At 43.3% G+C, this 21,965-nt stretch overlaps 1 protein-coding gene across 3 annotated transcripts in view; it reads right to left on the bottom strand.

Moving 5' to 3' along the window:
- Faxc (failed axon connections homolog, metaxin like GST domain containing) overlaps positions 1-21,965 on the bottom strand; it is a 74,837-nt gene that overhangs the window by 13,210 nt on the left and 39,662 nt on the right. For all 3 annotated transcript variants that reach the window (XM_052718112.1, XM_052718110.1, XM_052718109.1), the window contains one exon: positions 3,486-3,602. In XM_052718112.1, coding sequence (XP_052574072.1) covers positions 3,486-3,602 — 117 coding nt within the window. The remainder of the gene's footprint in view (positions 1-3,485; positions 3,603-21,965) is intronic.

Consider the following 21,965-nt stretch of genomic DNA (forward strand, 5'->3'; position numbering starts at 1 on the left):
ACAGATTAACTTAAGTTATAAGAGCTAGTTGTGGGCAAGCCTAAGCTAAAGACCAAGCTTTCATAAATAATACTAAGTCCCATGTCATTATTTGTGGGCTGGCTGTCCTGACAAAGCTTACTACATAGATGCCCAGTGTTTATTGACCAGTCAACCTAGCCAGTCAATGAGATTCAGTGAGAGACCTGTCTCAAAAAGAAATAGAATGGAGCTCCTGACCAGACTGCAGAGAAACACCTCACCCCCTGTACCATGTGGCCTGAGGTGGGCAGGACTCAGCAAGCCACGGGCAGGGGGTATCCTAAGCCCAGATTTCAGAGCAATGCACCACCCTGCACCATGCAGCTGGACACACCAACCAGAAGCCCACTCGTCACCAGGGTACTATGGTGATCTCTTTGTGATGAGGAAGCATGGCCCAGCATACCTCCAGGGTGACCTGAGTGAGTAAAGGAGACCTACTTACAGGTCTGGGGCTGTCCATTCCTGGCTCCAGGGGGAAGTGCACAGGCCTACCTGGTACCTGGCAGTACTGGCCAGATGGACACTATTGGTGTGAGCAGAGGTATGGTATGATGGTTCATGGGGGAGAGAGAGAGAGAGAGAGAGAGAGAGAGAGAGAGAGAGAGAGAGAGAGAGAGAGAGAGAGAATGGCTCAGGTCCTGTGGACAGAGGCATATCTGAAGAGATGAGAGAGGAAGAGAGCCAGCTGGCTGGGATGGTGAGGGAGCTGAACCCTTGATGAGCAGCAACACACAGGAAAGCGAGTCCTGCACTTTGTCTGGGAAGGAAGCACAGCAGAGATCACCCTGTTGATGAGAGCACAGGTGAGCCAACCCTGAGGAAGTGACTGTGAGAGACCTAGCCCCACCCCTCATCTCCCACATGGCAATGTAGGCTGGGGAGAGATGCCCTCCCTATGCGCCCACCCATCAACATCTAAGGCAGGTGGGAAAGTTGACCCTGAGGTAACAAGAGTGGGAGAGCTACCCCTGCTTTCCACAACCTGCAACACTCAGGAAAGCAGACCCTGCACCTCACCAGGGCAACACAACAGAGCCAACCCTGTTAGGGGAGGTATAGGTGAGCAGCCAGCCCCAAAGTTGTGAGCATTGGAGAGCTCTCCCCATTTTTCATCTGTCTTGTGGCAGCATGGGTGGGGAGAGTTGCCCTTCACCCTCTACACCCATCAACATCTGGCAGGTGGGAGAACTGGCCCTGTGATCCTAAGAGTGGGAGAGCCAACCCTGTCAGTGTAGGTGTGGGTGAGTCAGCCCCAAAGTTGTAAGCATGGGAGAGCTGTCCCCATTTCACATCTGGTGAATCAACCCTACAGCTGCCCAGATCCAGACTCAAGGATATGACTTGGCCTGCCCCATCATCCACCCCATCTATGATCTGTGGGAGCACGTGAAGGGACCTGCAGACCCAAAGTTACAGGGTTTCCACAAAACAGGGCAACAGCAGGATATCCAGGATGAGCCCCAACAAGGGCCCAGCATCAGTAGGGTAGTAGAAACCAGGGACCTCGAACCAGACCAATGACTCTTTGCAATAAACACTTGCAAGTAAAGATACATGGACAAAGGGGTTCACAGTGTGACTCACAGTGTCACACTGCAACTTCCATGGCAAGATTCTTAAGTTTTCCCTTTTTGTTTTACTTTATTTTATTTTTATTTTTCCTTTTTTCTCTTAAATTTTGTTTTATTTGGGGGAGGTGCGGCTGTGGAGGGCAGATGAGAAGGGACAGAGTAATAAACAGGATCAAGATACATGATGTAAAAGAGACATAGTATAAATACAATTAAAAAACAAAACAAAACAAAAAATTCTATAAATAGCAAAAAAATTAAAAATACTTAAAAAGTAGAAGTCAGGTCTGTGAATTCTAGTTAAATTCTTTCTATGAATTTGATTCTATAGAACGATGTTGAAAAACAAACCTTATCACAACCAGGAAAGCCCAGTGTATGTATTTAAAACTTCCTAAATTTCTATTACTTATGCTGTATATTGTATTAAGCCCATTTAAAGCATACACGTTAGCTTCCTTAAGCTAATATTTTCACAAGTTCATAACCATCATAAAATACATTGCTTTTCAGAATAAATACCCTTTATGCCTATCAAAAAAAGAGATAAGTGGAAGATAGGAGAGGAAGATATTAACTTAACGTCACCTTCCAGCCTCCATACACATGTATAGGCACCAGCATACACACACACTCACACACACACACACACACACACACACACACACACACACTCATGCACACACATGCACACAAACACTATATACATACACAAAATTTTTTAAATTTAAGAAAAAGAATACTAGCAAAATTATCTTAAGCAACCCATAAATACAAAACAATACTAACCACATAAATTACAATATAGTAAAAGAATAGGATATTATATAACTACTAAAAATACATTCTTGAAGAATATTTAATGACAAAGGAAGAGTAAAATGTTCTGCTTATTCAAAACTTCAGGTTATAACTGCATGGACATTATAGTTACAGCTTTTTAAAGTACATGCACACCTAGACTTGTTAAAAAAATGAAGGTACATAGCACAATATCAGTAGTTCTCTGTGATTGATGAAATCACAAGTATGCATGTTTGTCTGCTTCTTTGTTAGCTCAGGCTGGCCTGGAACTCTCTATGTAAACAAGGCTGGCCTTGTACCCACCATCCTCTTGCCTTAGTCCCCCATGTGCTGGGATTACAGGTGTGAACCACCATGCCTAGCTTACAGTTCTCATTTTTTAAAAATTTTCTATCTTTTCTCTATTTTCTTCAGTAAATTAAATGTGTAATATTTGGTAGTTACATGTAAAGCTGCAGTGTGTGATTTATTTTTATCATACTAATCTATTCAGAGTGGCACAAGGAAGGTCAGAGGACACTCTGCAGGAACTGATTCTCTCCTCCTGTGTGGGTTCTGGAGATGGACGCTGGTTGTCAGGCTTTGCAGCAGGTCCTTTACCTGCTGTGCCATCTCACTGACCCGCCGCAAGCACATTTTAAGAAATGCTGACTATTCAGTCCATCTTCCTACTCATCTAAATTAAGGAGAATTTCTCACTATGTCAGGCAGTTCCAGGAGCAGCTTGTGTGGCTCTGTCAACAGCTAGGACCAAAGAACTAACATTCTCTTTAACATACTCACGCACATGACAAGGCCAAGGCTGTCCTGGTTGCTCCAAAGCTAGAGCAGAAAACTTCCTTGCCCAAGCCACTCACACTCCTGGGTTTGGACCAGTTCTAAATTATCCTGACTCTTTAATGCTGCTTTCTTGGCAAAGTTTCTACCAAGACAGCAAAAGCGGTGAAAGGGGTGGATACAAAATTAGCTACATGCTAGGGACGCAGGACTGTGGGTGTCACTGATTCTCACTGCGCCCATCCCCCATGCTGCTCCCCACCCACCCCTCCCAGCTACTCCTGTAACACGAAGAGGGTGGGCACTTGCCTTTGATCAACCGCTCCGGTCTGGTCCCTGGCAAAGTCCACATTGCCTGTGCCAAGTGTCCAAACACAGTGGCATCAAGCGTGGAAAGCTTGGGCCCCATGATGTACTTCTTGTCACCTGCAGCAAATGGAACAGAAAGGTCACTGGACTGGCCCACGCTGTCTAATATGATCACAAGGGCATTAAGCACATTCTCATGATACGGTTGTTTAACTATGCACCAAAAACCTTTATCGAGTCAAAATACATGCATGCCCTTTCCAAAAAAAATAAAAATGAACAAATGTCCTATGATGCAACTCCCAAGGTAGCAAAGCATGGAAGGGTGCTCACATACACAAGGAATAAGGATGCTCCCAGAAAAGGGAATAATTCATCAACAACTAAATTCCAGAGAACCTCCTTGTCTCAACTCCAATAATAAAAAGATGTGATGCTTACCAATACCTGGGAAGTTTGCTAGAACCTTCTCAAAAGTAATTTGCACCAAGCACCCAAGACCTCAATGTTTATAAGACTAGATCAATACGTTTGCCTAGAAATGAGCAAAAAGCCTATGCTAAGGAGTTTGAAGCAAGGCTGTCCATGATACTCCCAAGGACGGGACAACTGTTTTGCACAGAATGTCAGCTTCCCTAGGAAACCTCAACTATAGAGAAGATACAAGTTCACAGGTTCTGCCCCAGCATCAGGCCCTAGGCTCACACAACTGCCCTTGTGTCTCTGCTTAACCAACACTGATGTCAAGTTCAGGCCTTGACATGTGAACTATCACACTTGACTAAGAAGAACCGCCCAACTTGTTTTGTTGGCAGCTGTCAGGTACTGTGTAGCATAAATAGAAACTTCTTTTTGCAGCAGACTGGGACCAACAGAAAGCCACAACTAGTCAAAATGTAGACAATAATTGGTCATGGGGTACCCAGTCCCAGTTGATATCTACAATATAACCCCTATACCTAAAGCTCAGGGAACATCACAGAGGAATGACAAAAATATTTTAAGGGCCAGAGGACCAGGACTTCTGCTTCTAGACATGACAGGAAAGCTACAGCTATGAAATCGCCACAATATGGCTGACTATACACTACCTGAACAATAATTAATACATCAACGAGGATGGGGGAAATGTCATAGGACCCCACCCCTAGATGAAGAGCTATAGGCAATTAACAACTACTGAGAAAGGGAGAATTAGTCTTCTCCATGGCGGAGCCCCCTAATTGGTAATCCAACAGTAAGTGGTCAGCCCTCAAAACATACACATATAACCATACACATATACACATATCACCAAAACTAAATGGACTCAGCAGGTTTTATGAATTTATTCAAATATATTTGTAACAATAATAATTAAAGAAAAAGAGGCCATGAATTTGAGAGTGAATGGAGTGTGAAGACATGGAAGAAGTTGGATGGAGGAAAGGGGGGTAATTATCATTCACATATGTGAAATTTTTTAATTAATTTAATGCAGAAGAAAAACTGTCCCAAATTGTCTTCTGGGCTGTTGTCAAGTACTGTATCACAAAGAGGCAACAGTAGAATTGTATTCACCCAGGTTACATCCTGACACACGGTTATCTGTCCTGATCATTACCTAACCTCTCAATGTTTTCCTGTTTGCAATAGGAGATGACATTAAGAATACTTTTTCCTGGAGTCTGAGGATATATCTTAGTCAATAAGGTGTTTGCTTTGCAAGGATAATAACTTAAGTTCAATCCCTACAACCCACATAAAGAAAAAAATGGGCTGGACACCATGTGCTTGTAACCTCTTTTTTGAGGAGGTGAAACCTGGTTCGCTGGACAGCAAGCTGAGCCTGTTTTGTGAGTATCAGGTAAGTGAGAGATCATGTCTCAAAAAATAAGGGAGGATGACACCTCAAGAGTGACACCTGAGGTTATTCCCTGACCTCTAGATGCCAAGCACAATGAGCCTGCTCCTCAAGACTACCGTGGGGATGTAAAAAGGCAAAACACTGCATCAGTGCTGAGTAACTCGCTGAAAACTAGCTCTCTTGACGACAGACTCTCCCTTTCTTAAGTATGTGCCTCATACCATATGAGTGTAATCTTATAAGGTCACAAACACTTTCAATGGCTTATTAAAGGAGTTGGGAAATAAAGTTCAGACTCAACTTGGAAGCCGAGGCCCATGATACAGTGTTCCCAATTCAACCTGTACTCCAGTGAAACCCCTCTCTTCCTTTGCTCTAGTACCCCAAAGGTCTGTTCCCCAGCACATGCTGTCTCCCGTTGCTACACTTCACATGCCACGCTCCACAATCTCTATGGGTTCCCATTTCCATCCATCAATCCTGTCTATCTTTGAGATTCGTCACCAGCATCCTTTCAAAGCTTTCTCTCTTACTCTGCCCAGAGACAATGGGAGATTTCTATTCACACAGCCTAAGGTCAGTCTCATTTCCGTCCATGTAACTGCCCAGGACATAGAGCATTTAATGTCTATTAACATCATATTCCTGAACTATAAAGTGGGAATATTTTCATGTTATTGAGAAGACTGAGGTGACCTGAGCTAAGCACAAAGGAAATAAATTTATTCCCCTCAGGTCCCTTACATAGTATTTTTCTCTGCTGTATATGCCCAGGTTGTCTTTTATTTATGGATTTTATCCTCCCAATAGATGGAAAGCTCCCTGAAAGCAGCAGTCATTTCTTATTTTTACTTAATGAACTCTTGCAATGTGCTTTTATTTTCCTGGCATGATCATATCCTAGAAGGATCCTTGAGTGGCGCACTAAGGAGGTTGGACCTTTGATGTCAATACATAGGCCAAATAAGAGGGGAAACTTCTAGAGGAGGCAACACAAGGAAACAGGCCAGTAAAGACAAATGAAACTGAGAGATATTATTTCTTAAATTATGTGTGCTGCCAGGCATGGGGGTGCAGCCCTTGAATCCCCATATTCTGAAAGGAGAGGCAGGAAGATTTTTTTTGGAGGTTTGGGATCTACACAGTGAGTTTCAGGCCAGCTAAGGATACATAATGAGACCCTGTCTCAAAAAAAGAAAGAAGGGGGAGGGGAGGGAGGGAGGAAGAGAGTGGGAAAGGGAGTGAGTGCGAGAGGGAGGGAGGGAAAGAGAAGGGAAAGGAGAGGGAGAGAGAATGTCTACTACACATTCCAAAGGAACCAAGGCATACCCCTTGCTAGGACAATATCTGAGCCTAGCCAAATTATCTTTTCTGATGAAGAAAATCATGTTTTCCTTGTTAGAGCCTCCAGTGTTTCTCAGCGTCAACCAATCTCCATCATTTTCATCTTACCTCACAATTTAAGCAAACTACTCAAATAATAGGAAAATAGTGATATACTACCCAGGCAAAAATAACACATACAGTAGGGATCATTCAATCTTAGGACTGTTACTTCTCTGATTTTTAACTATAAAAACTCTCTCTCTCTCTCTCTCTCTCTCTCTCTCTCTCTCTCTCTCTCTCTCTCTCTCTCTCTCTCCCTTCCTCCCTCCCTCCCTGCCTCCCTCCCTCTGTGTGTGTAGGGGGGTGGGGTGTACATGCATGTGCTACAGAAGGTATGTAAGGTCAGAGGACAATCTCAGATGCCAGTCCTCACCTTCTACCTTGCATCTCTTGTTTCCCACTATGTACACCAGGCTACCTGACCTACGGACTTCCAAGAAGTCTTCTGTCTTTGCCTACCAGCTCACTGTAGGAGCACTGACATTACAGACACACACTACAATAGCTGGCTTTATGTGAGTTCTGGGGATCAGAACTCAGGTTCTCACTCTCGTGTGACAAGTGCTAACCCACTGAGCTACCTCCCCAGCCCAGTTACTTTCTGATGGTAGATCTTGCTTTCTCCATGCAGGGCTCTCATGCCATTCTGCTAGGGCAGGAGAGATCAGCAGATGACCCAAAAATCTCTCCTATTGGATTGTGTCAGGGCTCCACCCAGTCACAGCTCAACCCAGGCCAGCCCACATGGACACTTTAAAGGTATTAAGAACAGAGCCATATACAACTTCCAGAGAAAGTAAGACCAAAAGAAAGAAAGAAAGAAGGAGAGAGAGAGAGAGAGAGAGAGAGAGAGAGAGAGAGAGAAGAGAGAGAGAGAGGAAGAAAGAAAGAGAGAAAGAAAGAAAAAGAAAGAAAGAGAGAGAGAGAGAAAGAAAGAAAGAAAGAAAGAAAGAAAGAAAGAAAGAAAGAAAGAAAGAAAGAAGGAAAGAAAGAAAGAAAGAAAGAAAGAAAGAAAGAAAGAAAGAGGAAGGAGGGAAGGAGGGAGGGAGGGGAGGAGGAGGAGGCGGAGAAAGAAAGAAAGAAAGAAAGAGAAAGAAAGAAAGAAAGAAAGAAAGAAAGAAAGAAAGAGGAAGGAGGGAAGGAGGGAGGGAGGGGAGGAGGAGGAGGTGGAGAAAGAAAGAAAGAAAGAAAGAGAAAGAAAGAAAGAAAGAAAGAAAGAAAGAAAGAAAGAAAGAAAGAGGAAGGAGGGAAGGAGGGAGGGAGGGGAGGAGGAGGCGGAGAAAGAAAGAAAGAAAGAAAGAGGAAAGAAAGAAAGAAAGAAAGAAAGAAAGAAAGAAAGAAAGAAAGAGGAAGGAGGGAAGGAGGGAGGGAGGGGAGGAGGAGGAGGTGGAGAAAGAAAGAAAGAAAGAGAGAGAGAAAGAAAGAAAGACAGAAAGAAAGAAAGAAAGAAAGAAAGAAAGAAAGAAAGAAAGAAGAACAAGAAGAAGAAGAACAAGAACAAGAAGAACAAGAAGAAGAAGAACAAGAAGAAGAAGAAACATGACAATGGATTCCTGACTCTTGCCCCCCAACAAAAAAAAAATGTAAAATGTATTCTAGAGGAACTAGAGATGGCTCATCAGTCAAGTGCTTGTGTGCAACAGGCACAACTGAATTCAGTCTGCAGAACATTCTTTGGAATTTTTTAAAAGGCTGAGTGTGGTGACACATGTGTGCAATCCCAGAACTGGGGGTGTAGAGACAGATGGACCTTAAGATTTGTGGGAAAGCAAGCTTACTCAGCAAGCTGTAGGCCAGTAAAGATCTACATTAAAAAAGAACAACAATGAGGGACAGTGTCTGAGGAATAACACCTAAAGTTGTCGTCTGGCTCTTCATGCACACACACACACACACACACACACACACACACACACACACACACACAAGCACTCTAGGGGAAATGCTAGAGTTTATATTATGAAGTCCCTGATAAAAATCAAAGACTTTGAGGACAAGATGGGAAAATGCATACAGATTAAACATTTAAAAAATCTAAAAATAGCCGGGCGGTGGTGGCGCACGCCTTTAATCCCAGCACTCGGGCGGCAGAGCCAGGCGGATCTCTGTGAGTTCGAGGCCAGCCTGGTCTCCAAAGCGAGTTCCAGGAAAGGCGCAAAGCTACACAGAGAAACCCTGTCTCGAAAAACCAAAAAAAAAAAAAAAAAAAAAAAAAAAAAAATCTAAAAATAGAGCATGATAATACATATAACATCTATATAATCATTTTAACCCATACACCAACTTGTGCACATGGTAGTTAGCCAAAACTATTTGGTCTCAGAACATTACAAGTGGAAAGAAACCAAATTAACATTAGCACCAGACTAAGATGCTGGCACCAGAGCCTCTTGGGTTCTGGCCCAGTGTTCTTTGTCTCCATAATATTATGCGCACATCATCATCTCAGAGACAAAGACCCCAGAAACAACAAGGCCAGCAGAGGCAAGAGAGAAAACGCACAGGGCAGAAATCTGAGAGATTTTAAGAAGGTGTTCATGCCGGGCGGTGGTGGCGCACGCCTTTAATCCCAGCACTCGGGAGGCAGAGCCAGGCGGATCTCTGTGAGTTCGAGGCCAGCCTGGACTACCAAGTGAGTTCCAGGAAAGGCGCAAAGCTACACAGAGAAACCCTGTCTCGAAAAACCAAAAAAAAAAGAAGGTGTTCATAAAATACATATAGATTGAGTTCAGCATCTGTGGAAAACCTTGAGCAGTAGACACAAAATTGCATGTGTATGCTCACAAACACAGGACAGTTGTGAATTCAAATGATGTAAACTATATCTTCTATCATTAAAAAGTCCTCAGAGTACCCATTAAGCTTCTGTTTTGAGGGGCTGGAGAGATGCCTCAGTGGTTAAGAGAACATATTGCTCTTAGAGAGGACCCAAGTTCAGTTCCCAGCACCTGTCATCAGGCAGTTCACAACTACCTGTATGTAATTCCAGCTCCAGGGAAACCAACACGTCCAGCCTCTGTGGACATCTACACTCACAAGCACGTCCCCACACACAGATATGGACACCCATACATCTAATTTAAAAATAAATCCTTTTAAAGACAGTTTAAACATCCATTTTAAAATAAGTTGAGACATGGAAAAGCTGCAAAAATAATCATGTTTCTGTATGTCTTTCAACTGGTTTCTATTAATATTAATACCTTACATAATTATTGTATATTTATGAAAAATCAAGAACCAGGATATTAACCATGAATGCAAAGTAATTAGGACCACTGTGGACTTATTTTTAATTTTGCTGGTTTGGGGATTAACATCCCTTTTTGTTCCAGTTTCCAATTCAGGATTCCACATTGCATTTAGCTGTCCTACCTGAGTAGGACTTCGACTTCCTAAAATCCCTCAGCCTTTCCTTGTCTCTTACAACCTTGGTGCTCTTCAGTACCACTGGTCAGAACTGGATGTGGTGGTATACACCTATAATCCTAGCACTCAGGAAGCTGAAGCACGCTGACCTCAAGTCTGAGATCCTGCCTCAAAAGAATTGGTGAGTTATTTAACAAATATCTATCAACTTGAATTTATCTGAAGCTTGCTTACAATTAGATGAGGTTCCCATATTTTTTGGCAAGCATACCAGAGAACCACTCATGTATTCTTCTTAATAGCGAAAAAAATTTATGATTGACCATGGAGTGCACTGTTGCACAAACAATATTCTGGGTGTGTCTGTAAAGGTACTCCGAATTAAATTAGCAATTGAGCTGGAGGACTAAATAGAGCGAAGCGCCCTCCCTTGAGTGAGTAGGCCTCCCTGCCAGCTGAGCTAAACAGAGCGGCAAGGAGGCTGGTCCTCTTCCCAGGAGGAGAGCTCCCTCCTGTCTGCCTTCGGGCTCGCTGCTGCTTGCCTTTGGACTCAGTCTGAAACTTTGGCTCTTCCAGGGTCTTAACTGCTGTCTCCAGATCTACACACTTCAGCAACAGATCTTCCTGGTTCTTAGGCATTTGGCATCACCCTAGAACGTACCATGGGCTCCCCAGGCCTCCAATTTGCTGTCTTTCTGCTGATTTGGGGACTTGTCAGCCTCCGTAACTGTGTGAGCTGGTTCCTTGTGGTAAATATACTTACATCCTAATGGCTGTGCTTCTCTGGAGAGTCTTAACTAACCCCCTTCCGAGGGTGTATATCAAGGGGTACAGGATTATGTCTAATAGCTGTGTTTCTCTGGAGAGTCTTAACTAACCCCCTCTGAGGGTATGTATCAAGGGGTACAGGATTATGTCTCATCACTGGCAATGGTAACGCTGACCAGGTGGGAAAAGTGAGTTATGACAGGCTTCCTCATAAAATTACTGTATTTACATTTGCAATTAATAATCTCTGGAAAGATTCATTGAAACAAATACCCGGGTTTCCCTTAAATTCTGACTGATTTATGTTTTCACTCATTAGTAGATATTATCTAAAACAATGCTACAGTATTTGCTTCTGACTTTCTGTTTCTCTCATTCTCTCTGCACAAGTTAATTAGAATTTTACTATCCCTCCAACTCATTTACTAATGCATTTAATTATTTATGTATGAAAGTATGCACTTGTGGATATTTGACTTGATCTATGGGTTATAACCCAATACTTTCATTACTTGTTTTTGTTTTGAGACAAGATCTCATATAACCCAGTCTGGCCTTGAACTTTCTAAATAGCCAAGGATGATCTTCAATTTCTGATCCTCCTGCCTCCACCTCCTGGTTGCTAGGATATAGGTGTGTGTTGGGTATCAAACCCAGGAACTCAGACATGTTAGATAAGTACTCTACCAACTGACTTAAATCTCCAGAAAGAAAAGGAAAATTAAATCAGATTTTACTCTACTTACAGGCAAAGAGGCCATACTAAAGTCTACAGCTCTCCCAGGGTTCACCAAGTGGTCCCAGATCCCATGACGGAGGAAGTTAGCAAAACAAAGGGTTTCCTATGAAGAGCAATGGAGGAGTAGGCATGGGTGATGATGCACCTTGAGCTTCAGTATGTCACATGACCACCCTAACCACTCTGCAGGGAGGGACAGAAGCAGCTAAGGGATATCCGAGTACCTTCAGCTCTCTCTGCCAACCTCCAACTTGGGAATATGGACTCTGTCCTTGGAAAGGACAAACAAAAGCTGGAAACATGAAAGCAACAGGCAGTGAAAGGCTCGGGGCACATCGGACTACCTGAAATACATGCCAAAAGAGGCTAGCTCACAAACTCAGGGAATGCTTCCTCAAGGTCACAAAGCCCTTCAGCCTAGGAGGTGAACACCCATCCCGACAGTTTCAGATGACTCTGGCACTCAGGGTGATCTGACAGACCTCCATGATGGGTCTTCACAGGTCTTCAGGAAGCAGAAGCCAGGAGCAATGACCAACCAGCCTGTGACTCTAGAGAGGCCCCACAGGAGTGGGAAGATCAGCTAAACTGAGGAGTCAGGGAATGACAGTCATTTCTAGAATGTGCTATTATCTGTCCAGGACGACATAGGCAGCTCTTCTCTGTAAGGAAGACCATATTGTAGATATATGTGCCACAGGGGCACCCAAGCATGGCCAAAAGCTAAACAGTAAATGCTGAACCACGAGTAACAAGAATATTAAGAGCCCTGATAATATTTGTCATTTGTACTCCAGACTTGAGCTTATGGTCCACTAGATCTCAGAGCCCACTCCTCTCCTGAATCACAGAGAACAGTTCTACAGCTATCAGAGAATCGTCCAGCAGAACTGACAACTTCATTAGAAACACAAAAGATGGGTATGGTGACGTGAACCTGTAACTCCACCATTTTGAAGGTGGAGGTAGAAGGATCAGGATTTCAAAGGCCAGCTTTGGCTACACCGGAATTTAAAAGCCATCCTGGGCCACACGTCTCAAAACTACCACAGAAACCCACAAATAAAGTCAACAGATGCTTGTGTGAGGGACAAGAGAGTACATGTTAAGAAGTTTTCAGATGAGCAATTCTCAAGTTTAGGAGGCATTAAATCACCTAGAGAACCTCCTGTTGCTGCATCACATTTTTAATAATAATTTTTGAATAACTTTTGAATGCTAAAATCCGAGAGGCATTGAGAAAAAAAGTTGGGAAGCATTAAGATATACTAGAGTGGAGCAGTGATACTTACCTTGAGAACACTTATCACAAGGTAGGAATACAGCTCACTGGGACAGAGCTTGGAGATTATGCTCAGCACACAGGAGGCCCTGGAGAGTCTAATCCTCACCAGCACCAACAATAACAAAACCTCACTCCAGGAGTTTCTCATTCAGTAGGTACAGAGTGGCCTGTGCCTACTACTTGTCTTTTTTGTTTTTTAATAAATTTATTTATTTATTTTACATCCCAAAGTTTCCCCTCCCTCCCCTCCTCCCAGCCCCTCCCCCCAACTCCTGTCTGTTCTCAGCCCCCAGCCCACTCCTTCTCCATTTCTGTGTTTAGGAAAGGGCAATTCTCCCATGAATATCAACAAAACATGGCATATCAAGTTGCAATAAGACTAAGCACTTCCTCAGTATTAAGGCTGGGCAAAGCTACCCAGTATAAGAAGTAGGGTCCCAAAAGACTGTAAAAGAGTCTAAGACAGCCCCCCATTCCCACTGTTAGGAGCCCCATAAGAGGACCAAGCTACACAAATGTAACATATGTATGTGCAGAGGCCCTAGGTCAGTCCCATGCAGGCTCACTGATTGTCGGTTCAGTCTCTGTGAGCCCCAGTGAGTCCAGGTTAGTTGATTCTGTGGGTTTTCTTGTGGTGTCTTTGACCCCTCTGCCTCCTACAATCCTTTCTCTCCCTCTTCTGGAGGATTTCCTGAGCTCCACCTAATGTTTGGCTGTGGGTCTGCATCTGTTTCCATCAATCGCTGGATAAAGCCTCTCTGATGATAATTGATGTAGGCAACAATCTATCAGTATAGCAGAATACCATTAGGCATTATTACATTGACATTTTTTTCCTCCAGTTGTGTTTGGTTCTATCCTAGGTCTCTGGGTCATCCAGCCTGTGTGTCGCAGCGTTCCAGGACGTGTCAGAGGTGGGCTAACTCTCCTAGCATGGGTTTTAGGCTAGACCAGTCATTGGTTGGCCACTCCCTCAATCTCTAGTCCGCCCTTACCCCAGCACATTCCGTAGGCAGGACAGATCTTAGGTCAAAGGTTATGTGATTGAGTTGGTTTACCACTCTCTCCACTTGAAGTCTTGTCTGGTCACAGGAGATGGCCAGTTCAGGCTACCTATCTGATATTGCTAGGAGTCTTAGATGGGATCATCCTTATAGATTCCTGAGAGATTCCCTTGTGCCAACTTTTTACCTGACCCCAAAATGTCCCCCCTTTCCAGTAGTCTCTTTCAGTACTCTCCCTGTCTGTGCCCCCAACCTGATCGCTCATATTCCAATCCCCACCCATCTACAGTTCACTCACAAAACCTCTTATATTTCCCCTCCCCAGGGAGATCCGGGCATTCCCTCCTGAACCCTCCTTATTACCTGGAATCTCTGAGTCTGTGGATTGTAACATAGTTATCCTTTATTTAACAGCTAATATCAACTTATGAGTGAGTACATACCATGTTTTTCTTTTTCAGTTTGGGTTACTTCACTCAGGATGACTTTTTCTCATAATTGATTAGCATGCAGTACTTATATGTACCTACTATTTGTAACAAGACTCCAAGTTAATGCAAATAAGTGCAGTTCTAGGGACTACATTTTGAAAACCACTAGTCCAATTATTCATTAAGTAAATGGCATGGGCCATCTTGTAGTCTTATGTGTGTGTCCTATCTGTTCAAATAGTTTTGAAGCCATTTGAAATTCAGGAAACCTTTTTTACTTTTCTGTCTATTTGGTAACCATCCCAATAGAAACCATCAATTATGGTGATTCTCACCATAATTATGTTTTATCTCTTTTCTTTCTTAGAATGGAGAGAACTATCATAGAGATTAAAAAGTATAACGCAAAAGCACTTTAAAATTAAGAGGTGCCACCCTAAAGAAGGAATTATTTTATACTTATCACTAATAATCAATGCAAGTAATTGCTTCCCGAAAGAATCAGTTCAGTGTCTCTCCCAATACAAAAATCCCTTTTCTAACTTTTCTACCAGATATGTCCAAACTCCATTGAAGACTTCTACCTTCAGGGTGGGCACAGCAGTCTATTCCACAGCTAGTTCTTAAATATTAGACTAGATACATCTCCTCAGGACTCCCCATTCTTTCGTCTGGGACTACACAAAGAATGTACAGCGTGGCATCCATGCCTAGCTCCACTAACATACTCCTAAGGGAGAGCTGATCACCTGTTTTCCCACATCACTCTGGGATGGCACACTGCAAGGCTTCCTCAGAGCACCGGGAAGAGCACGCCCCTCCTCCCTGACTAAGTCTTTCCCCAGCTTCAGTCAGTCACTCTCATCACATCTCTGCAGCTTTACAGAATTCCAGACTACATGTAGCAGAAATGAATGGCTGTACCCAAAAATACAGTTGCAAGAGAGAAAGATTTTCAAATACTCATTTTTATCAATGTATGGTGAAGAGCAATTATATGTTTTACCCCCAGTGTTCCCTGTCCTTGACACTAATAATTTCCAAGCAGACAATTCCAGTGAAGTGAAAATGGATGCCGTTCATGTTTTAAATTGTCCCTCTCTTGCCTTGAATTAACCGGGAATTAAAGGAAAGTTAAGAATCACAGATTTGGAGTGTTGCCCCAAGGAAAGCCCAGAGTCTCGGTAATCTTGGAGCTGTCCATCCAGAAAACACAGCCATCAACCGGTTCTTCTGAGTCTCCTAGAAGATAACACTGTAGGAAAATGCAACCTGCTTTCTGCTCTCCCTTAAACTCCTGATCAAACCACTCTCTGTCTGAAATAATACATATGGCATCCATCGATGGTGTTGCCAGCAAACACCATACTCACCACACAGACAGTTCTTTCAACAATAATGAGCTTTTCTTTCCGATGAGGTTATTATACACTTCTTGGGTAAATCTCAGCGCTAAATTCATCAACTTTGACAACTCTCAAACTAGTTACACTAACTAGCTCAAAATCTGGGGGAAATAAAGGTGGGTAAGGAGACAGACTAGAAGGCACTGTAATGCCTTCTTGCCACACTAAAGTAAATAACTAGTCCTCTAATTTTCTGTGTGATTCTCAGAAAGAATTTCTTTTAACTTATATGAACTTTCCACATCACCTCCATTCACCACCACCACCAATCACCCTTCCTTGTCCTTCCAGTCTTTCCTTTGCTGATATCCTACCTCTTGAAGTTTGCTGAGGATCAGAAGGTAGTGCATGAGTCCCCTGACTATAAGAAATGGGCTTTGTTCATCTCGCCTTATTTGATGTGTCTGAGCACCTTCTGGATTCCATACACTCAAAGCACCCACAAGCATATTTTGTCAACCTAGGAAATGTAGGTAGAGGGTTGCACCCATACAGAAGACCAGACTTGTGGGAATTCTGGATGATGAAAGTATTTGTTGGAAGGGCCAAAAGATTCTGAGGCTCACTTCTTGCAATTCAGCACCACTGAACAGCAGCTCCTCAAGTCTTAACGTCTACAGCTAGCATCTGGAACAAAGAGACCCGTGTTTCTAACTCACTACTAACCAGACTTGTTTCTCTGTTCCCATATTGCTTAAATAGTGTTGTTTCTGGGTCTGAGGATCCATCTGGCTGCAATAGAGCAATTTGAAAGCTATAAAAGTCAAGTAAGTTGGGGCTGAAAGATGGTTTTCTGTATAAAAACGATTGCTTCCAAGTCTGGCAACCTGAGTTTAATCCCTGCAACCTACATGGTGAAAAAGAGAACTCCTACAAGTTGTCCTCTGACCTCCGTATGTGTGCCGTGTCTCTCTCTCTCTCTCTCTCTCTCTCTCTCTCTCTCTCTCTCTCTCTCTCTCTCTCTCTCTCTCACACACACACACACACACACACACACACACACACACACACACACACACATGCATGTGCACACACACAAATAAGTGTAAGAGAAAATTAAGTCATAAGAGTCAAATGTCCCTCCCCAGTTTTGAATTCCCAAATATAGTCTTGAAGCTAAAGACTATAAAACATGCAACTGAACTCATCAAGGCAGGCTCCCTCATTCTTGCCTTGGCTGCCTTGTTTTGGGCATCACAATGAATCCACTTGTCTGTCTCTTTATTCAGACTCTCTCCTTATACAGACCATTTGGCAACCTCCAAATTTAGCTTAATGAGAGAACCTATTACACAGAACGCAATGTCAGGCTGAAATTTTATTTCCGAACCTTCTACAAGGAGCATGCCTTTCTATTAAGAAAGCAGAACAGTAGCAGACCCTGGTGAGTGTCTTTGTATTTGATCATCAGGCCCAGAAGAGCTCAGCTTCACAAGCAGATGCCATGCTCCTGGATGTTACTTCAATTAGGAAAAGCATGTGTCACCTTGGATGGAATCCAAGATCTTCAATCACTTTCTACATCTGTGTAAGCAGCAAACCTGGTAAATATCTTTAACAATCAGCACCAGTGGACCTGCCTAGAGTGGTAAACCATATACAAATCAAATCCCTGAGCACAGGTTCCTGAGAAGGAAGTCCAGCTGCTTTGTGTGGGGGGCAGGGAATTCACATGTGCAGGTACAGGTGCAAACACGTGTACATGTGTGCACATATGTGTTGAGACCAAAGGCTAATCTCAGGCATTGCTCCTTAGGAACCATCCCTCCACTTTGGGGTTTCTGAGACAGGCTCTCTCAGAGGGAATCGGAGCTCACTGATTAGAACAGCTTGGCTGACAGTTGAACTCGAGGGACTTCCCTGTCTCCATTTCCCCAGTGCTGGAATATAAGCATGTGCCTCTGCACCCAGCTTTCTACATGGGTTCTGGGGGTCAAACTCAAGTCCTCACGCTTGCATGGGAAGCATGTAAGCAGTTGAACTGTCTCCCCAAGTTCTTGCCTTGTCTTTAAACATAGGAGTCCTATGCTGCCTCAGTTCTATGGGCACCATGCCAAAGTTTTGTATGAGGCTTCTTGGCAAGTACAGTACTGAACCTCTAACTCCCACTCTGTGGGAGACTTCATTATTGCCTAGCTGATGCTCTTCTTGCTTATGTCTGGACTATGAAAAAGTTAAGAATGGCTACACCTCTCCCTCCCCTCCCTAGCCCCCCCATACACACCCCCTTCTCCAAGATCATGGAATCCACAGAAAGAACCTCCACATGCCATGCTCTGTAATCCTAGAATTAGTCCCAGTTTCTTCACAGTCAAGATAAGAGTACTCCTGCTAGGCTCAGAATGGTGGCAATAATAGAGTCTCTCAGAGACTAAACAGTGAGATGCTACTTCTAAAAGATGTAGTCTTTTATCAAAACAATTTGAAAATATCCGAGATCCAGTGCTAGTTATCAATAATTGGACAAACATTCTTAGGACCGATGACAAATTGGCTTTACTCTCCACAACTTAGCAGCTGAATAAAAGAGCCCACTATAATTAATGGAGCTAAGGCTATATTAGAATGTTACTGTAAGCTACTAACAAATTATCCCCCCCCCAAATTTAGCAGCTTACAACAATAAACTTTTTGTTGTTGTTATTTTTTTTTTGAGACAAGAGTCTCTGTATATATCCCTGACTGTCCTGAAACTTGCTATGTAGAGCAGGTTGGCTTAAAACCTCCATCAGGCTTCTACCTGACTCTGTAAAGCCCCCCTTTTCCAATCATCTCCCTCAGTATTCTACCCCTCCACCTGCCCCACAGCCCAATCCCTCAGGTTCCCATACCTACCCACCCCTAGTCCATGGGAACACACAGAGTCCGAACAACAACCAGGGAACCTGCATGGGACTAGCCTAGGCCCTCTGCATATATGTGACAGTTGTGTAGCTTGGTCTATTTGTGGGGAACTCCTGGCAATGGGAGCAGGGGCTGTCCCTGGTGCTTTGGCTGGCTCTTGGAAAACTATTCCTCATGCTGGTTTGTCTTGCCCAGCCTGAATACAGGGGGTGGGGTCTTAAGGGCAACTTGATATGTCATGTTTTGCTGATGTCCATGGGAGGTCTGCCCCTTTCTGAGTGAGTGGGAGGAGAGGAGGGAGGGGAGGCTGCAGTCAGGATGTAGAAAGAAAAAATGGCAAAAAAAAAAAAAAAAAAGCCAAAACCCTACAAATATCTACCTGCTTCTGCCTCCTGAGTAACTGTAATTAAAGGTATGCCACCATGCCCAGCCCTATTTTTAATTTCATTTATTTATTTGTGTGTGTGTGTGTGTGTGTGTGTGTGTGAGAGAGAGAGAGAGAGAGAGAGAGAGAGAGAGAGAGAGAGAGAGAAAGAGAGAGAGAGAAAGAGAGAGAGAGAGAGAGAGAGAGAGAGAGAGAGAGAGAGAGAGAGAGAGAGAGGGAGAGAGAGAGAAAGAGAATACTTGTGCCTTGGAGTATTGGTAGATATCAATGGACCAGTTGCAGAGTTGGTTCTTTCCTTCCACCATGTTGATCTTGGTGACGGAGCTCAGGTCACCAGCCTTGGTGGCAAGTGTCCTTGCTCAATGAGCTCGAGTCTATGGGCCCAGAACCTCGGAAGCCTTATCTCGGTGCCACTGGCTCAGGGTTTCTCACAATCTACAATTAAGATACCAACCAGGTGTGAGAGTTTTGATCTTACATGTTCTCCAAAGGCCCATGTATTAAAGAGTCCACCCCTAGAGGGGTTCTCTTGGGAGATAACAAAACTAAATGAATAAAAAAAATATTTTAAAGAGGCAGGACTTCAGTGGGAGATCTTTAAGTCAGGAGAGGCATGCCCTTGAAAGGGACATCAGATGTCTCTATCTATCTATCTATCTATCTATCTATCTATCTATCTATCTCTTGCTCTCTCACTCTCTCTCCCTCCTTCCCTGGTCTCCTCTTTCCTCCCACCATGAAATGAGCAGTCTCACTTTGACATGTTTACATACCGTTGCCATCCAACACTACTATCAAAAGGGTAAAAGCAATAAATCTACCTGACCATGAATAGTATCTGTAAGCCAAAATAAACCTTCTGTCTTTGTAAGTTGCTGTGGGATAATGCTTTTGTACACTGGTTTAATAAAACACTGATTGGCCAGTAGCCAGGCAGAAAGTATAGGTAGAACAAGCAGAAAGGAGAATGCTGGGAAGAGGAAGGCTGAGGAGAAGGAGACACCAGCCCACCATCCAGGGAGCAGCATGTAATGGCACACAGGTAAAGCCACAGAACATGTGGCGACATATAGATTAACAAAAATGGGCTGAGTTTAAGTGTAAGAGCTAGTTATTAGTTAGCCTGAGCTAAAGGCTGAGCAGTTATAGTTAATATAAGCCTCTGTGTGTTTACTTGGGTCTGAGCGGCTGCAGACTGGGAGGGACACAGGAAAACTTCAGCTACAGTAAGTTGATGTCTCCATTATTTATTACAGTATCAGAAAGCTGACCAATACATCAGGGCTAACTTGGGGAAGATCTACTAAAAAGAAAATTGCTCGTTTAGCTGCTAGTATGTTTCAGTTCTTCACTGGCTCTTGGGTAAGGACAACTCTTCTTAGGTGCATGTTCCTTTGTATAGCAAAGCTGGCTTGTCAGTGCAAGTGATGAAGAAAGTAACAATGGCCAGAACAGGAGGCCTAGGACAGACCACCATCTTATGTAATCAAAGCTTAGGAACCCCATTGATTCTTTCATAATTCAGTTTTTAGAAGCAAACAAGTAAGTCTGGCCTATGCTCCTCCAGGGAGAAGTCACAGAGGATGCACCCCAGGATCACTGGTACCTTCTAGAGGTGCCTGTGTCAGGAGTGAAACATCCTTATTCCACTGAGCTATAGTCAAAAGGGTTTAAAAGTAAATGCTATATCATTCATTCATTTTTAAAAGTTTTCAACACACACACACAGACACCAATGACACAAGTGTGTCCAAATGTTAAAGTGATAGATATAAAGGTGTTTATTGTATTGTTGTTCTATTTTTCTGTTTCATAATAAAAACAAACCACCTGACTAAAGGTGTGGGGAAGGTATTAACTATACCCAACCTTAAATTATAATGTTTGACAGCAGACTGTGGTGGTTTGACTAAAAATGCCCCCCACAGGCTCATAGATTTGAATGCTTGATCACCAGAGAGTGGCACTATTAGGAGGTGTGGCCTTGTTGGAATATGTGTGGTCTTGATGGAGGAAGAGTGTCACTGGGGGTGTCTCTCTCTCTATTACTGCTGCCTGCTGACCTAGATGTAGAACTCTCAGCTCCTTCTCCAGCACCATGCCTGCCTGCATGCCACCATGCTACCTGCCATGATGATAAAAAGACTAAACTTCTGAAACTGTAAGCCAGCCCCAATGAAATATTTTCCTATATAAGTTGCTGTGGTCATGGTGTCTCTTCATAGCAGTAGAAACTCTAACTAAGATAGAAGCTGGTAACAGGGACAGTAGTATTGCCATGATAAGCCTGACTATGCTTTTGTTTGGAGGAAAGTGGACTTTGGGACTTTTTTTTTTTTTTTGGTTTTTTGAGATAGGGTTTCTCTGTGTAGCTTTGTGCCTTTCCTGGAACTCACTCTGTAGCCCAGACTGGCCTTGAACTCACAGAGATCCGTCTGACTCTGCCTACTGAGTGCTGGGATTAAAGGCGTACACCACCATCCGGCTGGACTTTGGGACTTTTGATTAGGAGAGCAGTTGAATGTTTTAAGTGAGGCTTAATGGGTCATACTAGTAGGAACATGGAAGACAATGGTGCTGAGGGTAATTTCAACTGTGGGGGCCTAGTTCAAGAGGTTTCAAGGGAGAAGAATATTAGTATGTGACCTAGAGACCATTCTTATGATATTTTGATGAAGAATGTGCCTGTTTTCTGCCCTTGTCCACAAAAAAATCTACCTGAAGAGTTATGATTAACAGCTTTGGCAGAGGAGATTTCAAGACAGCCTAGTATTGATTGTGTTGGTTGGTTATTAGTGGCCATACTTACAGAGATCTACAATGAAAATGAGCAAATGTAAAATACAAAACATACAGTGGAGGAGAAAAGGAGCACCAGAAGCTTACTGCAGTCAAGTCCAGTGCTCAAGGAGATAAAAAGTTTAAAGAAAAACCTGATGCTAGATTAAATAAAGGGAGTGGAGACCTCATTTCAAGACCCCACACAGCTAACCTTCTAACTTGTAAAAAGGAATTAA

This window comes from Peromyscus californicus, unplaced genomic scaffold, assembly GCF_007827085.1.
Source record: "Peromyscus californicus insignis strain IS unplaced genomic scaffold, ASM782708v3 Scaffold_5__1_contigs__length_169319896, whole genome shotgun sequence".
NCBI classification, from domain to species: Eukaryota; Metazoa; Chordata; class Mammalia; order Rodentia; family Cricetidae; genus Peromyscus; species Peromyscus californicus.